This window comes from Lipotes vexillifer, unplaced genomic scaffold (genome assembly GCF_000442215.2).
Source record: "Lipotes vexillifer unplaced genomic scaffold, Lipotes_vexillifer_v1.1 scaffold1699, whole genome shotgun sequence".
NCBI lineage: Eukaryota > Metazoa > Chordata > Mammalia > Artiodactyla > Lipotidae > Lipotes > Lipotes vexillifer.
Genome location: NW_006796961.1, coordinates 631,490 through 654,150, shown reverse-complemented (window position 1 = coordinate 654,150; position 22,661 = coordinate 631,490). Strand labels below are relative to the sequence as shown.

Here is a 22,661-nt window from a genome sequence, read left to right as displayed (position 1 = left end):
TCATTATTTTTTAAATTACGCAAATTGCAATGTTTTTTACATTTTGGTGCTGTCCTGGAGCCGGCTTATACCGACTTGTGAAAACTGATGTTACCTTTTCGGGAATCTGGCAACATCACACTGATATCACGCTGGTAGCTTGAAATCGGCCAGAAACCTATAACTGCTAAAAATCAGGGCCTTTTTTTTTTTTTTTTTTTTTTCCCGGAGAGCCCATTGGGGTTTACTTGTTTTGTTTTGTTATTTTTTAATATTTTTAAAAATTGAAATATAGAGGGCTTCCTTGGTGGCACAGTGGTTAAGAATCTGCCTGCCATTGCAGGGGACATGGGTTCAATCCCTGGTCTGGGAAGATCCCACATGCCGCGGAGCAACTAATCCCATGTGCCACAACTACTGAGCCCGTGCTCTAGAGCCCGCGAGCCACAACTACTGAAGCCCGCGAGCCACAACTACTGAAGCCCGCACACCTAGAGCCCCCATGCTCTGCAGCAAGAGAAGCCACCGCAATGAAAGGCCCGCGCACTGCAATGAAGAGTAGCCCCCGCTCGCAGCAACTAGAGAAAACCCGCATGCAGTAATGAAGACCCAACGCAACCAAAAATAAATAAAATAAAATAAATAAATATATTTTTTTAAAAATTGAAGTATAGGGACCTCCCTGGTGGTCCAGTGGCTAAGGCTCCGTGCTCCCAATGCAAGGGTTCGATCCTGGTCAGAGAACTAGATCCCGCATGCCACAACTAAGGCCCGGTACAGCCAAATAAATAAATATTTTTAAAAAATTATTTAAAAAATTGAAGCATAGTTGATTTACAATGTTGTGTTAGTTTCAGGTGTATAGAACAGTGATTCAGTTATACACACATTCATATATATGTGTATATATATATACATATATATATATTCTTTTTCAGATTCTTTTCCCTTATAGGTTATTACAAAATATTGAGTATAGTTCCCTGTGCTATACGGTAGGTCCTTGTTGGTTATCTATTTTATATATAGTAGTGTGTATATGTTAATCCCAACCTCCTAATTTATCCCTCCCCCACCCCTTTCCCCTTTGGTAATGATAAGTTTGTCTTCTATGTCTGTGGGTCTATTTCTGTTTTGTAAATAAGTTCATTTGTATCTGGAAAGCCCACTGTTAAACATTGCCCAGCACATGACAGTTCCTCTCTGTATATGATATTAAACATTTAAAAATTATATTTAAAATTATGGTAACATACACATAATATGAAATGTACCATCTTAACCATTTTAACTGTCCAGTTCAATGACATAAAGTACATTAACATGGTCGTGCAACCATCACTACCATCCATCTCCAGAACCCTTTTCATCTGCGAAACTGAAACTCTGTCCCCATAACAATTTTTTAAAAAACAAATTTATTTATTTTTGGCTGTGTTGGGTCTGTTGTTGCACGCGGGCTTTCTCTAGTTGCGGCGAGTGGGGGCTACTCTTCATTGCAGTTTGCGGGCTTATTGCAGTGGCTTCTCTTGTTGGGGAGCATGGGCTCTAGGTGCGCGGGCTCAGTAGTTGTGGTGCATGAGCTTAGTTGCTCTGTGGCATGTGGAATCTTCCCGGACCAGGGCTCGAACCCTGCATTGGCAGGCAGATTCCTAACCACTGCACCACCAGGGAAGTCCCAACATTTTTTTTAATCCTTAAAAATTTCCCCTGGGGGGAGGGATACATTTGGAGATTGGGACTGACATACACACACTACTATAAATAAAATTGATAACTAATAAGAACCTACTGTATAGAACAGGGAACTCTACTCAATACTCTGTAATGGCCTATATGGGTAAAGAATCTAAAAAAACAGTGGATATATGTGTATGTATAACTGATTCACTTTGCTGTGCACCTGAAACTAACACAACATTGTAAATCAACTATATTCCAATAAAAATTTAAAAAAATATTTTTTCCCTTGGAGAGCATGAGCTCTGGAACCAGAGGCTCTGTTTGAACCCCAACTCCCACCTCCACTTACTAGCTGATCTTGGGCATCTTAGGTCACTCTTCTGTTTCCTCACCCGTAACCTGGAGACAGTCTTAGTCCTAGTCTCATAGTCCAGTGGCTCTTAAGAGTGTGGTTTCTGAACAAGGACCAACTGTATAGCACAGGGAACTCTGCTCAATGTTATGTGGCAGCCTGGATGGGAGGGGAGTTTGGGGGAGAATGGATACATGTATATGTATAGCTGAGACCCTTTGTTGTGCACCTGAAACTATCACAACATTGTTAATTGGCTATACTCCAATATAAAATAAAAAGTTAAAAAAAAAAAAAGTGTGGTTTCTGGACCAGCAGCGTCAGCATGGCCTGGAAATTTGTTGCCAGTGCAGATTTTCAGACACTCTCCACGTAGGGCCCAGTGATGTGTGTTTTAACAAGCCCTGCAGGAGATTCTGAGGCTTGCTCAAATTTTGAGAACTATTATCATAGGTTGTTGGGAGGATTAAATCAATTAAACAAATATACATATTTAGAGCAGTGCCTGGCCCCACAGCGCATACTGTGTAAGCACTCATTATTGTTGTTATTACGGAGAAAGCCTGGGACCCTAGCAGTATGGTGGTGTTGGGGGGCTGGCTGTGCCCTCTCTCCCGGTCTGGTGGGGGTCTGGGTTCCTGGTCTCTGCTAAGTGGGGGCCTTCTCACCTCTCTCTGTTGAAGATGACAGTGAGCTGGACCACGTCACCCCATCCCTGGCGAAAGGTTATCGCTTGGTCCGGGAAATGGGAAAGGTCAGTGCTGGAGGGGTGGAGGGGACCACGTGCCTGCCTCCTCTCTGCTAGTGGAGATAAAGGAGGTCACTTCGCTCCTCCATGACAGGCTAAGAGGGGGGAGCTAAGATGTATAAATGGGGGGCCAGGAGGCGGTGGAGGCACCAACCACAGGAAGCTGCCTTGCTGTGCCACCTCTCACATCTCAGGCAGCCCTGTCCAGCATGGCCAAACGTCCTCTGCCGCTGCTGCTGGCCATGGGGGTGCTGGCTGGGGAGCTGTGGACGGAGACCCAGGCAGCACCCTACGGAGTGAAGCTTTGCAGCCGTGAATTCATCCGAGCAGTCATCTTCACCTGTGGGAGCTCCCGGTGGAGACGGTCAGATATCCTGGCCTATGAAGCTATGGGTGAGGCTGGGGAGGTGCTGTGTGTGTGTTAGGGGCATTGACAGGACACAAGATGGGTCCAAGGAGCCAGGGACGGAGGTGAGATGAGGAGCTGGGGCAGGAGAGTCCCTCCTCCACCACATGCAGCTGGGGAGATGGGCCAGGCCCTCAAAGCTGTGTCAAGGCTGGGGGGGCCGGATGGGGGAGGAGCAGCAAGCCATCCACACCAGCTAAAAGTCTGCTGCTACTTGGGAGCCCTGTGCCCTGCATTAGGCAAGGCTGCTGTTTGCACAACACTGGGAAGTGCCTTGTAGAAGCCTAAACTAAAGTGCTTTCCAAGCCTTCAGGGAAGGGAGTGTGAGGGGTGTGGTGAGTACAAGGCTAGATTTGCCACCTAGTAGGTGACCCTCCTACCAAGATGCTTTCCTCCCCTGATCCTCTTTATCTGCAAAAGGGAGGCACAGCCCCTGTATCTTGCAGGTTTGTTAAGCGGTAAAACTGAGTGAAAACAGATTAGGACAAAGTTGAGTGCCTACCATGTGCCAGACACTATTCTAAGTTTTTTTTTTTTTTTTAATGGGTATTAATTAAATCATCTACTCTGTATAAAACCCTGGAAGGTAGGAGTTATTATTATCCCCGTTTTATCGACAAGGAAACGGAAGCTGAGAGATGATAATGGGATTGGTGCTCAGTCAGTTCAGCTCCCAAACACATGTTCTTAACCATCAGGTCCTCAGTAAATAAATAGTAGGGGAAAAGATATGACAGAGGAGGAAAGTCAAGCTCAATGAGGTTGAGTAAGCTGCCCATCAAAGCGGGAACCCCGGCCTGAATGGAATCAAAATCTTTACTCAGGATGCTGAGTCACAAGAACAGAGAGGTAGCTGGACAAGCCAGGAGCCCGGACTCTGGGTGTGACAGAGTCCCAAGCACTAACTCTTTTCATCTTTTGCAAGGGATGCCTTCCCAGACGCAGATTCCAGTGCAGACAGCGAGCTGGATGAGGCAGTGGCCTCCAGCGAGTGGCTGGCCCTGACCAAGTCCCTCCAGGCCTTCTATAGAGGCTGACCGGGCTGGCAGGGCACCCCAGGGGCTCTGCAGGGCAGCCGCGATGTCCTGGCTGGCCTCTCCAGCAACCGCTGCAAATGCGGGTGCAGCCAGAGTGAAATCAGCAGCCTCTGCTAGAAGGGGAACTGGGCAGCCAGGGAGCACCAGGGTGAACGCCCCAGCCCTGCCATCCACCTAACCGGTATCCAGCTGGGCACCTGTTTCTGGCCCCTCATGCATTCATTCATCAGCGAGTCTCAGAGGTCAGGCACTGTGGACTTGGACAGAGTCCCCCCACCCAGTCCTGACCTTTGAGCAGCCTGCCTACCCTGACCCTGAGCAAGCTGTGCCCCTACCTGGCCAAATGGGGACCCTGACCTCTCCGCAGCCCATATCATGCCTTTCCTGTCCTATACTGTCTCCTGCTGCAATGGATGCCCCTACTCTACCCAAACTGGCCACACTGAGACCCTTACCCAAACCGTGACTCTCTCCTGTCCCAACTGTGGCCACTGTCCCCTTGCCAGCCCCAATTATACCACGGCCCCATTCCAGCCTTTGCCCGCTCCCTTCCCCCTGTCTACCAGCCCCTCTCCCTCCGACCTCGCCTGCTGGGGGTTCTAAAGCTGCGGACCTCAGGGTTGGTGGAGGGACCCCTGGGTTCCCTTCATATCCTGGGGTGGGAAGCTCAGTGGGGGGAACGGATCAGAACCTTCTCCAACCCCAAAGATAAAAAGTTCCAAAGGACTCGGCAGCCTGTGTGTGTGTGTGTGCGGGGGGTGGGGCGGGGGGAGGGAGGGGCAGGTGTCTGCGAAGCTCGGCGAAGCCTCAGCGCCACCCACCCCCACTACCCCTCCTCAGCCCCGGCGAGGGACTTTCCGGTGCAGCGAAGGGGCGGGGAGCCGAGGCGTAAGGTGCGGAGGAGGCTGGGAGGGGCGGCTCCGCTTCCCGTTGCTGCTCGGGCGCCGGACGCCGAGAGCTAAGCGGGCGGCGCTGCAGCGCTGGGCCGGGCAGGGCCGGGCCGGACTGGGGGCGCGGGGACGCCATGCGGGGAACCCGGGCCGGCCCCTTCCCGCCGCGGCGGCGGCCGAAGCTGGTTTTGCTGCCGCTGTTGATGCTGCTATTCTGCAGGACTCGGCCCCAGGGTGAGTTACAGAGCGAACTCGTGTCGGCGCTCTGCCGCCGCGCTCCGCGAAAACGCACATCCTCCAGGGTGAACCGCAAGTTTGTGGAATGAATGACAGAGGTCCGGATGCCACTCTGCTCCCCCCCGGGACAGGGACCGGGCGATGAGAGGAGTTGGGGAATGGGCGGCAGCGAGGTGGGAGCCAGGGTCCGGGGTTGGGGGGTGGTAGGGGAAAGGGCTCTTCGGGTGGTAACAGGATGTGGCAGGTAGAGGGAGGGGAGGAGTTATGCCCGAAGCCTGGGGAGCGGTGCCCAGCGCCCCCTTCCTGCTGCTCACTTCCGTAAGGGGTGGGGGGAGTTCAAGTTCTGGGGTGTGAGGGCGGCTGGGGGAATTGACCCCCTTCCCTCGGACCCTCCCTCCTCCCTCTCCAGGCAGCCCTGGGCCATTGCAGTGCTATGGATTTGGACCCTTGGGCGACTTGAACTGCTCATGGGAGCCTCTTGGGGACCTGGGAGCCCCTTCCACGCTGTACCTCCAGAGCCAGAAGTAGTGAGTACAATGGAGTGATTTGGGGAAACAGAGGCTTTGGAAGAGTGACCACTCAGGTTCTAGACTTCTCAGGTTGAGAGGACCCATTAGTCCTGCCCACCCGCACCCCCCAGCCCTGCCCCACTCTCAAGCCCTTCAATTCCAGGTTCCCTCATTTCCTTGCTGTGTTACCCTGGACCAGTCACTTTCCCTCTCTGAGCCTTTGTTTCTTCCTCTATCAAGTAGTGATAATAATGGAACCTGCCTCTCAAGGCTGGTTCTGAGAATTCAATGAGTTAGGCACTTGGGAAAGAAAATGCTTAATGATTAGAAGCTTTTTTTATTGCTGTGTGACCTTAGGCAAATAGCTTAACCTCTCTGAGCATATGAAAAGATCATTTGGTCTGGTGCCGGGGATGCAGCAGTGAAAGAGACACAGAAAGCCTTGTGGAGCTCATATTCTGAGGGGGTGACTGATGTTGCTTCACAATGAATCACACCTGGAAACGCAAATTCATTTCAAATTTGTCTAAGTGAGAGGAGAGGGAAAGGAACATTTGAAGATGGGAACTGGGATGGGAGGCTGGTCTTTTTTTTTTAACGATGGTAAAATACACATAAAGTTTACCGCCTTTTTTTCTCAGCCTTTTTTAAGTGTACAGTTCAGTGGAATTAGGTACAGTCACATTGCTGTGCAACCATCACCACCACCCATGTCCAGAAGGCGGGGGTGGGGGGTGGGGGCTAGGGTTTTAATTGGTAAAGGATGAGGGAGTAAGAGAAGGTCTTCCCCTCTTTTTTTAACGAGGTGAAATTCACATGACATGAAATTAACCATTTGCAAGTGAACAGTTCAGTGGCATTGAGTACATTCACAATGTTGTGCAACCAGTGCCTCTATCTAGTTCCAAAACATGTCCACCCCAAAACGAAGTTCCATCCCCAACAGCAGTCACTCCCTATTCCCTGGCAACTACTAATCTACTTTCTGTCTCTGAATTTGCCTGTTTGGGACATTTCACATAAATGGGATCATATGGCATGTGGTCTTTTGTATCTGGCTTCTTTCATTTAGCATGTTTTTCAGGTTCATTTATGTCGTAGTGAATCAGAACTTCGTTCCTTTTTGTGGCTGAACAATATTCCACTGTATGCGTATACTATGTTCATCCACTCATCTGTTGATGGACATTTGGGTTGTTTCCACCATTGGGCAATTGCAATTGGGCGATCGTGACTAGCACTGCTTTGAACATAATGTGTACAAGTTTTTGAGTCCTTGTTTTCAGTTCTTTGGGGTATATGCCTAGGAGTAAAATTGCTGGGTCATATGGCAGTTCTGTGTTTAACTTTTTTAGGAACCACCTAACTGTTTTCCGCAACAGCTACGCCATTTTATGTTCCTACCAGCAACATAACATAACACGTGTTTTTGTTGGTTTTTTTCTGAAGGCCTGATTTGAACCTTTGAAATCCAACCCTTTGGGATGTCCTCAACTCCCCTCTTCCCCCCCCCTCTCTCTCTCTCTCTCTCTCTCTCTCTCTCTCTCTCTCTGTCACCCACAGCAGGCCTTGCCAGCTCTACCTTCTACATTATCCAGAATCTGGCACTTCTCACTTCCTCAGCACCCACCATAGTCCAGTTCCCATCATCGCTGGCCTGAACCGTGCGGTCACCTCCTCCCTGGACTCGGTTTCCACCCTTAGCCCCACAGTCTGTTCTCCACCAAAGCATCCAGAGGACACCTGTGAACTTCTGTTTTATTTTTATTTTTTAATATTTCTTTCTTTCTTTATTTGGCTGTTCTGGGTTTTAGTTGCAGCATGTGGGATCTTCGTTGCAGCATGCGGGATCTAGTTCCCTGACCAGGGATTGAACCCGGGCCCCCTGCGTTGGGAGCACGGAGTCTTTTTTTATTATTATTATTTTTAAATTTATTTTATTTTTGGCTGCATTGGGTCTTCATTGCTGTGCGCGGGCTTTCTCTAGTTGTGGCGATTGGGGGCTACTCTTCTTTGCGGTGCGTGGGCTTCTCATCGCTGTGGCTTCTCTTGTTGCAGAGCACAGGCTCTAGGCGCACAGTATTCAGTAGTTGTGGCACACAGGCTCAGTATTTGTGGCTCGCGGGCTTACTTGCTCTGCGGGGCATGTGGGATCTTAACGGACCAGGCCTCGAACCCCTGTCCCCTGCATCGGCAGGCGGATTCTTAACCACTGGACCACCAGGGAAGTCCCACACCTGTGAACTTCTGAATCAGGGCATGTCCCTCCCCAGCTCACAGCCCTCCAGGGCTCCCACCTCACTCAGGGTAAAAGCCGAAATCCTTCCCTCAGCCCATCAGGCCCTGTATAATTTGCCTGTCACCTCCCTGCCCTCACCTCGTCCCACTTTCTCTCTCACTCACTCTACTCCAGAGTACAAGCCTCCTCCTCACTGTTCTTCGTAAAACACCAGGCACAGTTTGGCCTCAGGAGCTTTGCACCAGCTGCTCCCGCTTCCTAAAATGCTCTTCCCCAGGTATTGCGTGGTTCCACACCACATCCTTCAGGCCTTTATTCAAAGGTCTCATCAGAGAGCTTTCCTGACCACCTTTCCTAAAATAGCACTGTCACTCTTCATCCTATCATCACACCGAATCCATCTCACCCTGCTTTGTTGTTCTCTGTATCGTTTATACCACCATCAGTTATATATTTATGAGTTTCTCATTTGCCTCCCCCACTGGAACACCAGCTCTGGATAGTGCATCCTTGCCTGCTTTGGTCATAATCCTATTCCCAGTTTCTACAACAGAAGTATATATATATATATATATATATATACACACATATATGTATGTATTTGCTAATTGCATGTAGTGATTCTTTTAGAAAGACCTATGCAAACTTAAAAACAGATATGTGAATCAGAAATATTAAAGAATATATATTCCAAATATATTCCTATCTAACCTATTGTTTCAACATACTAAATAGTGTAAACTTATATGATAAAATGTAAATTCTTTCTGTGGTTAAGTTTTCCATCACAAATAAAATACAGTTGACCCTTGAACAGCACGAGTTTGAACTGTGCAGGTCCACTTATACACATATGAATATTTTTTTCAATATAAAATACAAAAACAGGGCCTCTCACTGTTGTGGCCTCTCCCGTTGCGGAGCACAGCCTCCGGACGCGCAGGCTCAGCGGCCATGGCTCACGGGCCCAGCCGCTCTGCGGCATGTGGGATCTTCCCAGACCGGGGCACAAACCCGTGTCCCCTGCATCGGCAGGCAGACTCTCAACCACTGCGCCACCAGGGAAGACCCAGAAGTATATATTTGCTGACTGAACAGTTGCACAGAAGTAAATGTGCATACATGTAATAGGTGCTCAGTAAACAAAGTAACCAATGCTCATATAACATGTATTGTGCCCCTGACACTTGCTGTTCTAAATGTAGTCCATTTCTCATCTCATTGTTCCCCTCCCCTATTCACCCCTTTCAGCAAGCACTTTTAAAATAAGACATTTATTTATTTGTTTATTTATTTATTTATTTATTTATTTGGCTGTGCCGGGTCTTAGTTGCGGCACACTGATCTTTGTTGGGGCATGCGGGATCTAGTTCCCTAACCAAGGATCGAACCGTGGTCATTGGGAGCACCGAGTCTGAACCACTGGACCACCAGGGAAGTCCCTCGGGAGGCAGTTTTATCACCCTCGTTTTGTAGATGAGGAAACTGAGGCACAGAGAAGTTAAGTTGCTTGCTCAAGGTCACACAGCTCTGAAACAGGAGAACTGGGATTTGAACCCAGGCAGAAAATATGTTATCATTACGGCTCTGGGCCCAGCCCACCGTATACTGCCCCGATTCTCGCATCTCTCCTCACAGCCATTCCAACAAAACCTGGACTGTGGCAGTGCCCACTGGGCAGAGCTGGGTGACCATTCCACGGGAACAGCTCACCACGTCTGACGAACTCCTTGTCTGGGTGGCCAAGGCAGGCCAACCGCTCTGGTCCCCAGTCTTCGTGAACCTCGAAACCCGAAGTAACAGGCGGGAGTGGGGGTTTGCTATGTGTGGGGTGGGTGGTCTTGGAGGCCCTGGCTCAATGCACCTCCCCTTCCTCAGTGAAGCCGGATGCCCCCCAACTGTACCCTGATGTGGACTTCTCAGAGGATGACCCCCTAGAGGCCACTGTCCAATGGGCCCCTCCTATGTGGCCACCCCATAAGGTCTTGGTCTGCCAGTTCTACTACCGAAGATGCGAGGAGATGGCCTGGATGCTGGTGAGTGTCAGGGACCCTTTTCCCCCACCCTACTCTGGGCAGGGCCTGGGACATCATTCCCAAATCAGACACCTAGCTCAGAGCTCATTCCTCAGCTGGCCCTGGAGTCTGTCCACATTCCTCACAGAAGGCCTGTACATGCATCTTGTTCAGCTAAAAAATGTTCCCCCAAGATAATCTATAAATTCCGTGCAGTCCCAGTCCAAATTCCACTTGGAATTTTTTTTTTTTTTTTTTGGCGACGCCGCAAGGTTGTGGTTGTTGGATCTTAGTTCCTCGACCAGGGATTGAACCCGGGCCCTCGGTAGTGAAAGCAAGGAGTCCTAACCACTGGACTTCCAGGGAATTCCTTCCACTTGGAATTTTTGAGAAACTCAGTAAACTTCCTCTAACATTTTTGTGAATGAATAAAAATCCTCAGATAGCTTACATTAACCTTAAAATAAGAGGTTAACAGCAGACACTTAGCATCTACTGTGTGCCATACACTGTTCTAAGCTGTCTGTTGAATCCTTACAAGAACTCTTTGAGGTAGATGTGTTTTATGCCTACCGATTTTACAAATGATGAACAGAGCCTGGTTTTCAGTAAACACTCAAAAGTAATAAAAGCAGCTCACATTTCTGAGCACCTGCCATGCATCAGGGCCTAAGCTAAGCAATCTGCATGGATTTTCCTGATGAGTACCCGCAACCTCCCTATACAGTAGATGCCTTTAAGATCTCTATTTTCTAGTTGGGGAAGCTGAACCTCAGAGAGGTTAAACAACTTTCCCAAGTTCACACAGCAAAAAAAATGGAAGACAACTCCAGTGCAATGGGACCCCAGGAGTTGGGGAGCCTGCCCATGCACTTTAAGAGCACAGCACCAAAGTTGCAAGTATTTTTCATCTCATATCTCATTGGCCAGAGCTTAGTCACATGGTCTCACCTGATTGCAAGGGAGACTGGGAAATGTAGTCTTTATTCTTGACACACATGTTCCTGACAGATACTCAAGGGTTCTATTTCCAAAGGAAGAAGGGGAGAATGGATATTGGGGATAACCCACTGTCTCAGTTACAGCTTTTCATGCAAAACACTACAATATAGAGCAGAGTTGTCACTGTGAATATTCATGCAATTCAGAGCAATGCTAAGATGCAGACTTTGCAATCTAACTGCCTGGGTATGAATCTCAGCTCCAGAACTCACCAGCTATGTGACCTTGGGTATGTCACTTCCCCTCTCTTGGCCTCAGTTTTCCTCATCTGTAAAATGAGAATAATATTAATAATAGAATTTACCACCTACTGCTATACCTGGCACAGAGGATAATCAACTTGTCTCTTTTTTCCAGGGATTGTCCCAATTTTAAAACCAAAAGCCCTGTGTCCTAGGAACCCACTTGATCCCAGGCAAAGCAGGACAGTATTGGTCATCCTATTGACGTATAAGGCCAGGTACTTTCAATTCAATCTTCAGCCTCATCACTCTCCCCTGTCTCTCCCCCAGCTGGAACCTGAAGTGAAATCCATACCCCTGACCCCTGTTGATATCCAGGACCTGGAGCTAGCCACTGCCTATGAGGTATCTGGCCGCTGTCAAGTGGAGGAGGAAGAGGATCTGTGGAGCGAGTGGAGCCCCATTCTGTCCTTCCAGACACCACCCTCTGGTGAGGATCTCTGGGCTTACCCCTGCACCCTCAGCCCCTCTCCTGGAAGTCTGACCAATCATGCCATTCTCATTTGTCATATTTTATAGTTGGGAAAGCTGAACCTCAGAGAGGTTAAGCAACTTTCCTAAGCTCACACAGCAAAAGAAAATTGAAGACAACTCCAGCGCAGTGGGACCCCAGGAGTCGGGGAGCCCGCCCTTGCACTTGAAGAGCACAACCCCAAAGTTGCACGTATCTTTCATCTCATATCTCATTGGCTGGAACTTAGTCACATGGTCTCTCCTTTTTTCATCCTTGCCAGCTCCAAAAGATGTGTGGATATCAGGGAACATCTGTGGGGCACCAGGCGGACAGGAACCCCTGCTTCTGTGGAAGGTGAGTTGTGAGGACCATGTCTCCAGGAAACCCCAAGTAACAGTGATGTAGAGGACTTCCCTGGTGGTCCAGTGGCTAAGGCTCCGCACTCCCAATGCAGGGGGCCTGAGTTTGATCCCTGGTCAGGGAACTAGATCCCACATGCTGCAGCTAAAGATCCCACATGCTGCAACTAAAAGATTCCTCATGCCACAACGAAGATCCTGCTGAGCACCTACCGTGTTCCAGATATTGCAAGGCCCGGGCTCACAGTAATTATGGCAAGAAACAAAACAACAGGGCTCATACTTTCTTGGGCCACACAGTCTAATATCACTAACTTTAACCATGCATAATACTTACAGAGCTCTTACTATGTGCCAGGTCCTCGCCTACAACACTTATTTACATTAACTAACTTTACAGATGAGAAAATGAGACATAGAGAGGCTACCCCAAACCAAACAACAGCCAAGTGGCAGAGCTGAGGTTCTTTGGCTTTCAAACCTTAATTCACAGTTTCAGTGCCTCTGTTTTATTTTTTTTTTTAATTCATTTTTTTTCTTACTTTTTTGGCCATGCTGCACGCCATGTGGGATCTCAGTTCCCCAACCAGGGATCAAACCTGTGCCCCCTGCATTGGAAGTGCAGAGTCTTAACCACTGGACTGCCAGGACGTCCCTCGTGCCTCTATTTTATAACACATACTTTGTAATGCCCCCTTACTATACTGAAATGAAATACATAGCTAATATAACCCATATATACATACATTTTAAAATGTGTATAATACAGTGTATTGTATTATAGCATACAGTGTACAGTGTATTGTAATATTCAGTAGAAAATAAAGGGGAAATAAGGCTACTACATAATGGCAAAATATTCAGTTCACCAGTATGATACAAATACTAAATCTGTATGTACCTCATAACATGGCTTTAAAATACATAAAGTAAAAATTGACAGAACTACAAGGAGAACTCTATGAATCCACAACCGTCGTGGGAGATTTTAACATACCCCTCTAAGTAATTTCGTAACAAGCAGATGGAAAAACAAGTCAAGATCCAGAGAATCTGAACATATGCATAACAAACAACCTAATGGACTCACATAGGAAACATCAGAACATGCATTCTTTCCATATGCAAACAGGACATTTACCAAAATCATCCACATGCTATAGGCTATTGAGCTGGTTTCCAAGGACTTCAAAGGGATGAGGTGATGCTGGCACATTGAAAAATTCTCTGATCAGAACACAGATTGTGCTGGAAATAGATAATAAAAAGTGCTTAGAAAGTCCCCATATGTTCAGAATATTTCAAAATTCAGTGAATGTTAAATCCAGGTCCCAAAAGGTTTTGTATTTATACATCAGAATGTGTTTGGTTCTAGGATCAGTTAAAATTATTAGACAGCGTTTTTCATCTACAGAAGTTTCCAGTTGGGATGACCTTCAAAAGTCACAAGGGACGTGGGACAATTTTTTTGTTTCTAGGAGAGGGTAGTGTCCCTGGCTGTTGCCCATCAAATACCAATCATTGAGGCAACCAAATATTCTCACAAGTTTCCCCAAAGCACTCTGGAGGGCACTATCCTCTTTGCTATGCATAATTACTCCTCTATACAACAGTGGGAGTTTTGCAGTCCCTAAGAACTGCACAAGACAGACTAAGGTAAGGTGAGGGAAGACAGGGTCATATAAGTGCATGGTCAGATCCTGCCTGTCTTTAGTTAAAATCTTTTTTTTTTAATTATTTATTTATTTTATTTATGTTTTTGGCTGCATTGGGTCTTCGTTGCTGCGCGCGGGCTTTCTCTAGTTGCGGGGAGCAGGGACTACTCTTTGTTGCGGTGCGCGGGCTTCTCAATGCAGTGGCTCCTCCTGTTGCAGAGCATGGGCTCTAGGCGCGCCGGCTTCCGGAGGTGTGGCACACGGGCTCAGTAGTTCTGGCTCGCAGGCTCTAGAGCGCAGGCTCAGTAGTTGTGGCGCACGGGCTTAGTTGCTCCGTGGCATGTGGGGGGACAATTTTTTTGTTTCTAGGAGAGGGTAGTGTCCCTGGCTGTTGCCCATCAAATACCAATCATTGAGGCAACCAAATATTCTCACAAGTTTCCCCAAAGCACTCTGGAGGGCACTATCCTCTTTGCTATGCATAATTACTCCTCTATACAACAGTGGGAGTTTTGCAGTCCCTAAGAACTGCACAAGACAGACTAAGGTAAGGTGAGGGAAGACAGGGTCATATAAGTGCATGGTCAGATCCTGCCTGTCTTTAGTTAAAATCTTTTTTTTTTAATTATTTATTTATTTTATTTATGTTTTTGGCTGCATTGGGTCTTCGTTGCTGCGCGCGGGCTTTCTCTAGTTGCGGGGAGCAGGGACTACTCTTTGTTGCGGTGCGCGGGCTTCTCAATGCAGTGGCTCCTCCTGTTGCAGAGCATGGGCTCTAGGCGCGCGGGCTTCAGTAGTTGTGGCACACGGGCTCAGTAGTTCTGGCTCGCAGGCTCTAGAGCGCAGGCTCAGTAGTTGTGGCGCACGGGCTTAGTTGCTCCGTGGCATGTGGGATCTTCCCGGACCAGGGCTCGAACCTGCGTCCCCTGCATTGGCAGGCGGATTCTTAACCACTGTGCCACCAGGGAAGCCCTAGTTAAAATCTTGATAATTTGTTTGTCATGGTTTTTCTTTTTTGCATTAATTTTTTTTAATAAAAAAAAATTTTTTTTGACCGCACCGAGCCTCATGTGGGATCTTAGTTCCCCGACCAGGGATCGAACCCACGCCCCCTGCATTGGAAGCACAGAGACTTAACCACTGGATCACCAGGGAAATCCCTGCATTAATTTTGATTGATTAACATATTGCGTACAACAGGGTCCTACTGTATAGCACAGGGAACTATATTCGATATCTCGTGATAAACCATAATGGAAAAGAATATGAAAAAGAATGTATACATATGTATAACTGAGCCACTTTGCTGTACAGCAGTAATTAACACAACATTGTAATTCAACTACAACTACAACTATACTAAAAAAGAAAAAAAAATTTTTTTAATATTGCATTAAAATATAATTTATCTTGATTGGAATTTTGGTATCTTCTCTTGTTTTGCCACCAAGGTGAGTGCCTCACGCACCTCACCCTAGTTCTGGCCCAGGAGCTGTATTCTAATTCCACCTCTGCCGCTGAGCCACTCTTGAGACTCGGTTTCTTCATCTTAGAGTGAAACAAAAATATTTCACAGACTGGTTTGTCAGGTGACCTCACTGAGAAGTACAGTATGTGCCTGATAAATGGGAGATATTAACCATTTCTTCCCCTCATCCCTCAGCCCTCGGGGCACTGCGTGCAGGTGAGCTACAGAGTCTGGTTCCAGATTAAAGATCAGGAGGTGATCCAGGAGGAGACCTCATGCTGCAACTTCTCCATCCCCACTCAAGCGGAGTGGGCTGGGGTGTCCGCCGTCAACGCCACAAGCTGGGAGCCTCCTACCAACCTTTCTTTGGCCTGCTTGGGTAAGAGGCTGTGAGCGTCTTCTGAGCAGTGCCCTGGAGGTGCAAGAGGGGACTTCCCGAGTGGACAGCTGAGATTCTCCTTCTTATCCTCTAGGTCCAGGCTTTGCCCCTCATGATGTGGTGGTCAGCATCATCCCTGCAAGCTCGGATCTGCTGGTGACTTGGCAACAGGGGCCCGGGGGGCTGCAGGAGCATGTGGTGGACTGGGCTCGAGATGGTGACCCACTGGAGGATCTCAACTGGGTCTGGCTTCCTCCTGGAAACCTCAGTGCTGTGTTGCCAGGTGAGGCCCCAGGACACCTGGGTTCCCATTTCAGCTGTTGGAGAGCGGACTGATGGCTGGATTTGCAGAAGAGAGTGTTAAAGTATCATTAATTCATGCAAGAAATATTCACTGACTACCTACTGTGTGCCGGGCCATGTTCTAGACACTGGTACACAGTGATGGCAGCTGATGTGTATTGGCATTTACCATAAGCATTAAATCATTCAAACTTCCTTATAAAGTAGGTTTCTGCTATTATCATACAGATAAAGAAAAAGGCCCAGAGAGGTTAAGCAACTCACCTGAGGCCATACAGCAAGTATGTGGTAGAACCAGGATTTGAACCACATAGTCAGGCTCCTGAAGCTAAACCCTGAACCATCACCCTACTCTCCTATCAGCAGCATCCCCACGCTCATCCCCAGCAACATCTCCATCCTCATCTTGTAGGGCAGGCACCCAGTGAAACAAAAAACAAGTACATCTGTAATGTAATTGGCGCAAAGTAAATCAGGGTAAGGGAGAGGAGGGAGGATAGCTATGTCAGAAAAAAAAGGTAGAAAAGGTCTCTCTGGGAGAGTGCCATTTGAACCAAGACCTGAAGGAAGTGAGACAGAGAGCCATGAGGATGTCTAAGGGAAAAGCAAGAGGGAACAAACAGTGCAAAGGCCCTGGGGTAGGATTGTGCCTGATGTGTTAGAGCAGCAGTGAGGAGGCCAGCGTGGCTGGAGTGGAATGAGCAAGGGGGAAAGTGGGAGGAGGTGAGGGCAGGGAGGTGATGGGGCAGAGTGTGCAAAGCCTTGTGGGTCATGGGGAGAACTTTGGCTTTTGCTCTGAGTCAGGTGGGAGCCACAGAGGGTTCTGTGCAGAGGAAGGATGTGTCCTGACTCAGGTGCTTACAGGCGCCCCCTGGCTGCTGTGGGAGGAACAGACTGGGAGGGCAAGGGTTGGAGGTAAGAGACCCAGGAGAAGGGACTGTGTATGTCCAGGTGGGACATGGTGGGAACTGGACCAGGTGGGGACCAAGGAAGGGAGAGAAGCAGGCAGATTCTTGTTGGGGAGTCTTAGAGCAGAATTTTGGGGACCCATTTGGATATGTTGCACCTCATGTGCTCATCCAAGTGGAATTGTCCATGGGACTATCAGATACTCAAGTCTCAGGTCTAGCAATAAGTTCTAGGCGGAGATTTAACACTGGGGAGTCTGTCCTTGGTGTAAAGAACTTGGGAGAGAATGAGAAGGTGTTGAGCAAGAGATTTAGGACAGAGTCCCAAGACCCATAAGTGTATATGGACAAAAGAAGAGGAGCCCCAATTCTGGAAAATTCCCAGTTGGGGAAGCCCATATGGCAGCATTAGGTTTTGAGAAGGGATTTCAGGAGCCTTACTTACTGTGATGGGTGGTGTCAGGGCCCCACTCGTAGTCCAGCATTTGACTATCTCCCAGCCTCTGGCACCTGCATTCCTGGCCTGAGGGCTTTTTCTGATCTGAAGCATTTTGCCTGCCTGGACAGCTGGAAGTGCCGGGGAATCAAAGCCCCTCAGATGCAGCCCTCTACCAATGACTGATAATGGTTGATGGATAAATACCCCAGCGCCCACCCTCCCCGGGTGGGATGGTGCTCAGGATTGTGCTCTGTGCTGCCACACAGAGTTCACCAGCAGGACTGAGCCTTGGTTGGCCATGTTGGGAACATGTTCTCTAACACATATTTTACTGGGTGGCTCTCCTTCCCTGCTTCACTTCCCCACTGCCCTATTGGTGTTTTCTGGGGTTGCCTCCCAGATAAATTACATTTATTCAGACTCTTATATCAAGGTGTCCTTCTGGGGACACAAATGAAGATTCCTACAAAATAAGAAATGAGTCGGGGAGGGGAGCCAACTCTAACTGGTCTTTGCTCCTCCCCCACTCAGGGGATTTCAAAGGAGGGGTCCCCTACCAAATCACGGTGACAGCAGTCTCTCCTTGGGGCTTGGCCCCTGCCCCCTCAGTCTGGAAGTTCAGAGAGGAACTAGGTAAGTGGTGGGGCTGGAGGATGGAGGGTCCTGGAACCCTGGCAGAACTTGACCCGCTGACTTTCTCTCACCAGTACCCCTGGCAGGGCCAGTGCTTTGGCGACTCCAGGATGCCCCCCCAGGGACCCCTGCTGTAGCGTGGGGAGAGGTCCCAAGGCACCAACTTCGGGGCCATCTCACCCACTACACCCTGTGTGCACAGAGTGGGACCAGGCCTTCTGTCTGCATGAATGGTGAGCTCCACTGCCGCCTGCCCCTGCCTCCAGCCCCCACAAGACCCACCCATCAGCCTACCCCTCCCCTTACCCCCAGATGGGCCCCTTTGGCTCCCCGTCAGCCCCTGGGAGAACACACGCTATCATGGGTTCCCTAGTGGATAATAACCCCGGTGGCTATCAATGTAATAGACTGTCATTTGGCCCTTAAAAATGAAGACTCCGATCTATATTTATTGACATTGAAAGATGCCTGTCATATTTTATTAAGTGAAAAAGATAAAAGGATTGTAAAACTTTGTGGGATGGTTCCATTTTTGTAAAATAAACCCAGCACTGAGCGAAGCAGAGGCACAAATATGAAAAGAAATTCCCCCACAGTGTCAATAGGGACTGTAGGATTACATATGATTTTTTTTTTTTTTTCCCCCGGTATGCGGGCCTCTCACTGTTGTGGCCTCTCCCGTTGCGGAGCACAGGCTCCGGACAGACGTGCAGGCTCAGCGGCCATGGCTCACGGGCCCAGCCGCTCCGCGACATGTGGGATCTTCTCGGACCGGGGCACGAACCCGTGTCCCCTGCATCGGCAGGCGGACTCTCAACCACTGCGCCACCAGGGGAGCCCTACATATGATTTTTTAAATTTATTTATTTGGCTCCGTCGGGTCTTAGTTGAGGCATGTGGGATCTAGTTCCCTGACCAGGAATTGAACCCAGGTCCCCTGCATTGGGTCTTAGCCACTGGACTACCAGGGCTAAAGATGACTTTTATTTCTTTTTCATACGTTTGGGTATAGGCTAAATTTTTACTCTGAGCACAAATTCCTTTTAAAAACATCTTTTTTACCCTTTCCACTCCAGTTTTATTGAGATGTAATTGACAGCATCACCCTGTAAGTTTAAGGTATACACTGTAACGGTTTGGCTTAGGAATATTGTGAAATGATTCCCATAAGTTTAGTTAACATCCATCATCTCATACAGATACAATAAAAAGAAAAAGCAAAACAATAATAATAATTCAAAATACCCTTTTTTTCTAATTACCGAAGTTATCTGTTCTTTTTTTACAAACTGACACATTGAAGCATACTCAAGTATATCGTCATTCTCATCACTGCACTGATACTGACAATGCAGCTTCCATATTTTGCTATTTGTACGTTAACATAGAGATAGGAGTTGTGTTTTTTGAACATTTTAAACTTTTTTATTGTAGAAAATTTCAAGCACAAACAAAAGTTGGAAAAATAGTATAACAAATCCTTGTGTACCCAACCAGCCAGTTTCAATGGTTTTCTGCATTTTATCAATCTTGTTTCAACTTATCCCCACACTTTTTTTTTTCTAGAGCCTTTGGCATCATTTCACCCCTAAATAACTTGGTAGTTCAGCATTTGTCTCTAACCGATAAAGCCTATTTTTTTTTTAACATAGATACTTTGCCGTGATTGCACCTTGCACAAGTATATAGATATCATTAGGTTAAAAATCATATGTATTTATGTGTACATGTACCTATAATTAAAAGAGGACTATGTTATAGGCCCCTGAAGCTTATGAACGTGAGGTTTTGCAACTTGCTTTTTCTCACCTGATTTAACTTGGACATCTTTCTGTGGCAGTATATCTTGATCCGTATTCACGTCTCCTGTAATCCTATAACAAACCATAAAGCTGCTTCCTCTCTTGGCTTAAAAACCAAAAAGGGCAATTCAGTTAAAAAGTAAACAAAAACAATTCCGGGAGGTGCACATGTATTCCCCTCGTCTGGGGTGAATTGCCCTTCACTGGATTCTGTGCAGGTGAGGGATATGATACTCATGCATCCTTTTATTTATTCAAATATACAGTTGACCCTTGAACAACAGGCTTGAACTGCGCAGGTCCAGTTATACATGACTTTTTTCAATAGTAAATAGTACAGTACTATCTGCGTTTGGTTGAATCTGCAAACGTGGAACTGGGCATACAGAGGAACCACAGATAAGGAGGGTGGACTATAAATTATACTGTACTTAGATGTTTTAAAGAGTGGAGGGTCGGCACCCCTAACCTCTGCATTGTTCAAAGGTCAACTGTATATCTTTTTTTTTTGGTTTCGTTGGGTCTTTGTTGCTGCACGCGGGCTTTCTCTAGCTGCGGCGAGCGGGAGCTACTCTTTGTTGTGGTGCACAGGCTTCTCATTGTGGTGGCTTCTCTTGTTGCGGAGCATGGGCTCTAGGCGTGCAGGCTCAGTAGTTGTGGCGCACAGGCTCGCACGGGCTTAGTTGCTCCACGGCATGTGGGATCTTCCCGGACCAGGGCTTGAACCCGTGTCCCCTGAGTTGGCAGGCGGATTCTAAACCACTGTGCCACCAGGTAAGTCCCCTGTATATCATTTTTGAGTGCTTTTTATGTGCAGGCGCTGATCCAGGTGCTGGGAATATGGCCCTCGTGGAGCTAACTTTCTAATGGGGGACATGAAGGTATAGACAAAGTAAATAATGTCTAAGCAGTGTGTCAGATGGTGATAAGAGGTGGATAGAGAATAAAGCAAGGAAGATGAGTGGTGAAGCAGGTGCTATTTTACTCGTGGGGCGGGGGCGGTCAGGGAAGGCCTCACTGAGAAGGTGACCTTGCAGCAAAGAGCTGAAGGAGATGAGGAAGGAGCCATGTGGATATCTGGGGGAGAGTGTTGCAGACAGCATGGCACGTGCAAAGGTCCTGAGATGGGACTTGACTGCCTCCCCAACCGCTCTGGGTGTGTCCTTCAGTGAGTGGCAGCACCCGGACCATCACCCTGCCCGACCTTCACTGGGGTACCTGTGAGCTGTGGGTGACCGCGTCCACCATTGCAGGACAGGGCCCACCGGGTCCAAGCCTTCGCTTTCACCTACCAGGTATGGGCCTGGGGCAGGACTGCCACGGGAGGGGGCCCGGAGAGAGGGGCATTGGAGGGGGTTATATAATCATTACTGAACTTCAGGGGGTGGACAACATTTAGTCTTCGGGATGTTGATGATGCATTTTGATGCTGCTAAATACTGCTGTGGATTATCAAGCAATGTGTGTCTCTGACCCTTTCACCCCATCCCTGACCTTGACCTTTTCACAAGCCCCACTCCCACCCCAAGATTTCCCCCACCCTTAGCCCCTACCCATTCGTAGGCCCCGCCCCTTTATCCACCTCCCTTACCTATTCCCAGCTCCACCCATGAGCCTTACCTGACCCCTCCCCACCTCCCTGGTGTCCAGATGTTCTTCTGCCCCTCCCCCCTCCCTCCAGATAACACCCTGAAATGGAAAGTTCTGCCAGTTGTCCTTCTCATATGGGGTTTGCTCCTGACGGGCTGTGGCGTGAGCCTAGCTACCTCCGGAAGGTGAGGCTGTCAGACACATGGGTCTCTGCCCAGGTTGGGAGGGCAGCTGGGCGTTAGCTGAGGTTGGGGAGAGATGTGGTAAGGGGATGATGCTTCAGGGCTCTTTGACGTTCCTGGACCCTACGATCTGGGCATGGGTGTCTAGCCACCTGGATTCCCTGCCCTGACTCTTACCTGCCTGCCAGGTGCGTCCACCTGCGGCACAAGGTACTACCCCACTGGGTCTGGGAGAAGGTTCCTGATCCTGCCAACAGTAATTTCAGCCTGCCCCACATGAAGGTGAGCAGAAAGCTGGGCTTGTCAGGGCCCTCTGGGGGATTGGGGAAACCTCAGACAGTGGGGAGTAGGTGAGAATTGGCGGGTGTGAGGGGAGGAATCTCAGCCTCTTCTCTTCCCAGGAGGTGCCCCAGGCCCAGCCCCCCGGGGACTCGCCCATCCTGGAAGTGGAGGAGATAGAGCAGGTACCGATTATGGAGGCCCCCCAGGCCTCAGCCCCACTGGACTCTGGATATGAGAAACACTTCCTGCCCACACCCGAGGAGCTGGGCTTTCTGGGCCACACCCCAGGTTCCAGGTTATGGACTGAACCAACCCCAGGAGGGGAGAGGGGTGCTCATTTGACAGATGAAGACACTGAGGCTCAAAGAAGCTGAGTCACTTGCTTGAGGACACCCAGCCAAGGAAGAGCTGAGATTGAAGGACCCCTACAGAAAAGGGCCTGGCCCTACAGGGAATATACGGATGGATGAGGGAGCAAAGAAAAACTATAAAATCCAGAGTGGCAGCTGCCTTCCCAAATCTGTCCTGCTGCTATAACAGAACTGTAGTTGGGTGCACTCCCAGCCTCCCTTGCAGCTAGGTGCAGCCATGGACTGAGTTCTTATGAGTGGAACATAAGCAGAAGTGACATGTGCCTACAGTGGGTCTGCGTGGGGGCCCTTCCACATTCCCTTCCCTTTCCCATGAGGTGGAGCATTGATGTGCCCTGTGATCCAGCTTTGGCCATACCCAAGGTGAAGGTGGAGCAAGAGATGGAAAGGAACCAGAGTTCCTGAGTGATTGCATGGATCAGAAGTGCCCAGAGAAATAAATTCTTTCTGTTTTGATAGCTACTGTAGCTTGAGGTCTTTTTGTTACAGCAGCCATA

The 22,661-nt window shown here is 48.5% G+C and overlaps 2 protein-coding genes across 2 annotated transcripts; both read left to right on the top strand.

Annotated features, from left to right (window-relative positions):
• The first annotated feature begins 2,876 nt into the window (after nt 1-2,876).
• RLN3 (relaxin 3) lies at nt 2,877-4,322 on the top strand. Its single transcript, XM_007469061.1, is given in 3 exon segments — nt 2,877-2,936; nt 2,939-3,174; nt 4,094-4,322. Coding segments are annotated over 3 exon segments (525 nt in total).
• A 751-nt stretch (nt 4,323-5,073) lies between these two features.
• On the top strand, nt 5,074-22,631 carry IL27RA (interleukin 27 receptor subunit alpha). The gene is made up of 14 exons (XM_007469062.1): nt 5,074-5,329; nt 5,742-5,859; nt 9,719-9,876; nt 9,959-10,116; nt 11,610-11,769; nt 12,074-12,147; nt 15,471-15,654; nt 15,749-15,937; nt 17,836-17,937; nt 18,012-18,170; nt 20,909-21,034; nt 21,421-21,514; nt 21,700-21,793; nt 21,913-22,631. The coding sequence occupies exons 1-14, from the start codon at nt 5,230-5,232 to the stop codon at nt 22,165-22,167; spliced, it is 1,971 nt and encodes a 656-aa protein (XP_007469124.1). The 5' UTR covers nt 5,074-5,229; the 3' UTR covers nt 22,168-22,631.
• Nucleotides 22,632-22,661: the final 30 nt, after the last annotated feature.

Excerpts from the sequence above, each read along its gene's own strand:
- IL27RA (XM_007469062.1), top strand. The coding sequence starts at position 5,230 with ATGCGGGGAACCCGGGCCGGCCCCTTCCCGCCGCGGCGGCGGCCGAAG. Across the intron at positions 5,860-9,718 it reads TACCTCCAGAGCCAGAAGTA|CCATTCCAACAAAACCTGGA; the intron begins GTGAGTACAATG and ends CTCTCCTCACAG. Across the intron at positions 15,655-15,748 it reads CCTTTCTTTGGCCTGCTTGG|GTCCAGGCTTTGCCCCTCAT; the intron begins GTAAGAGGCTGT and ends CTTATCCTCTAG.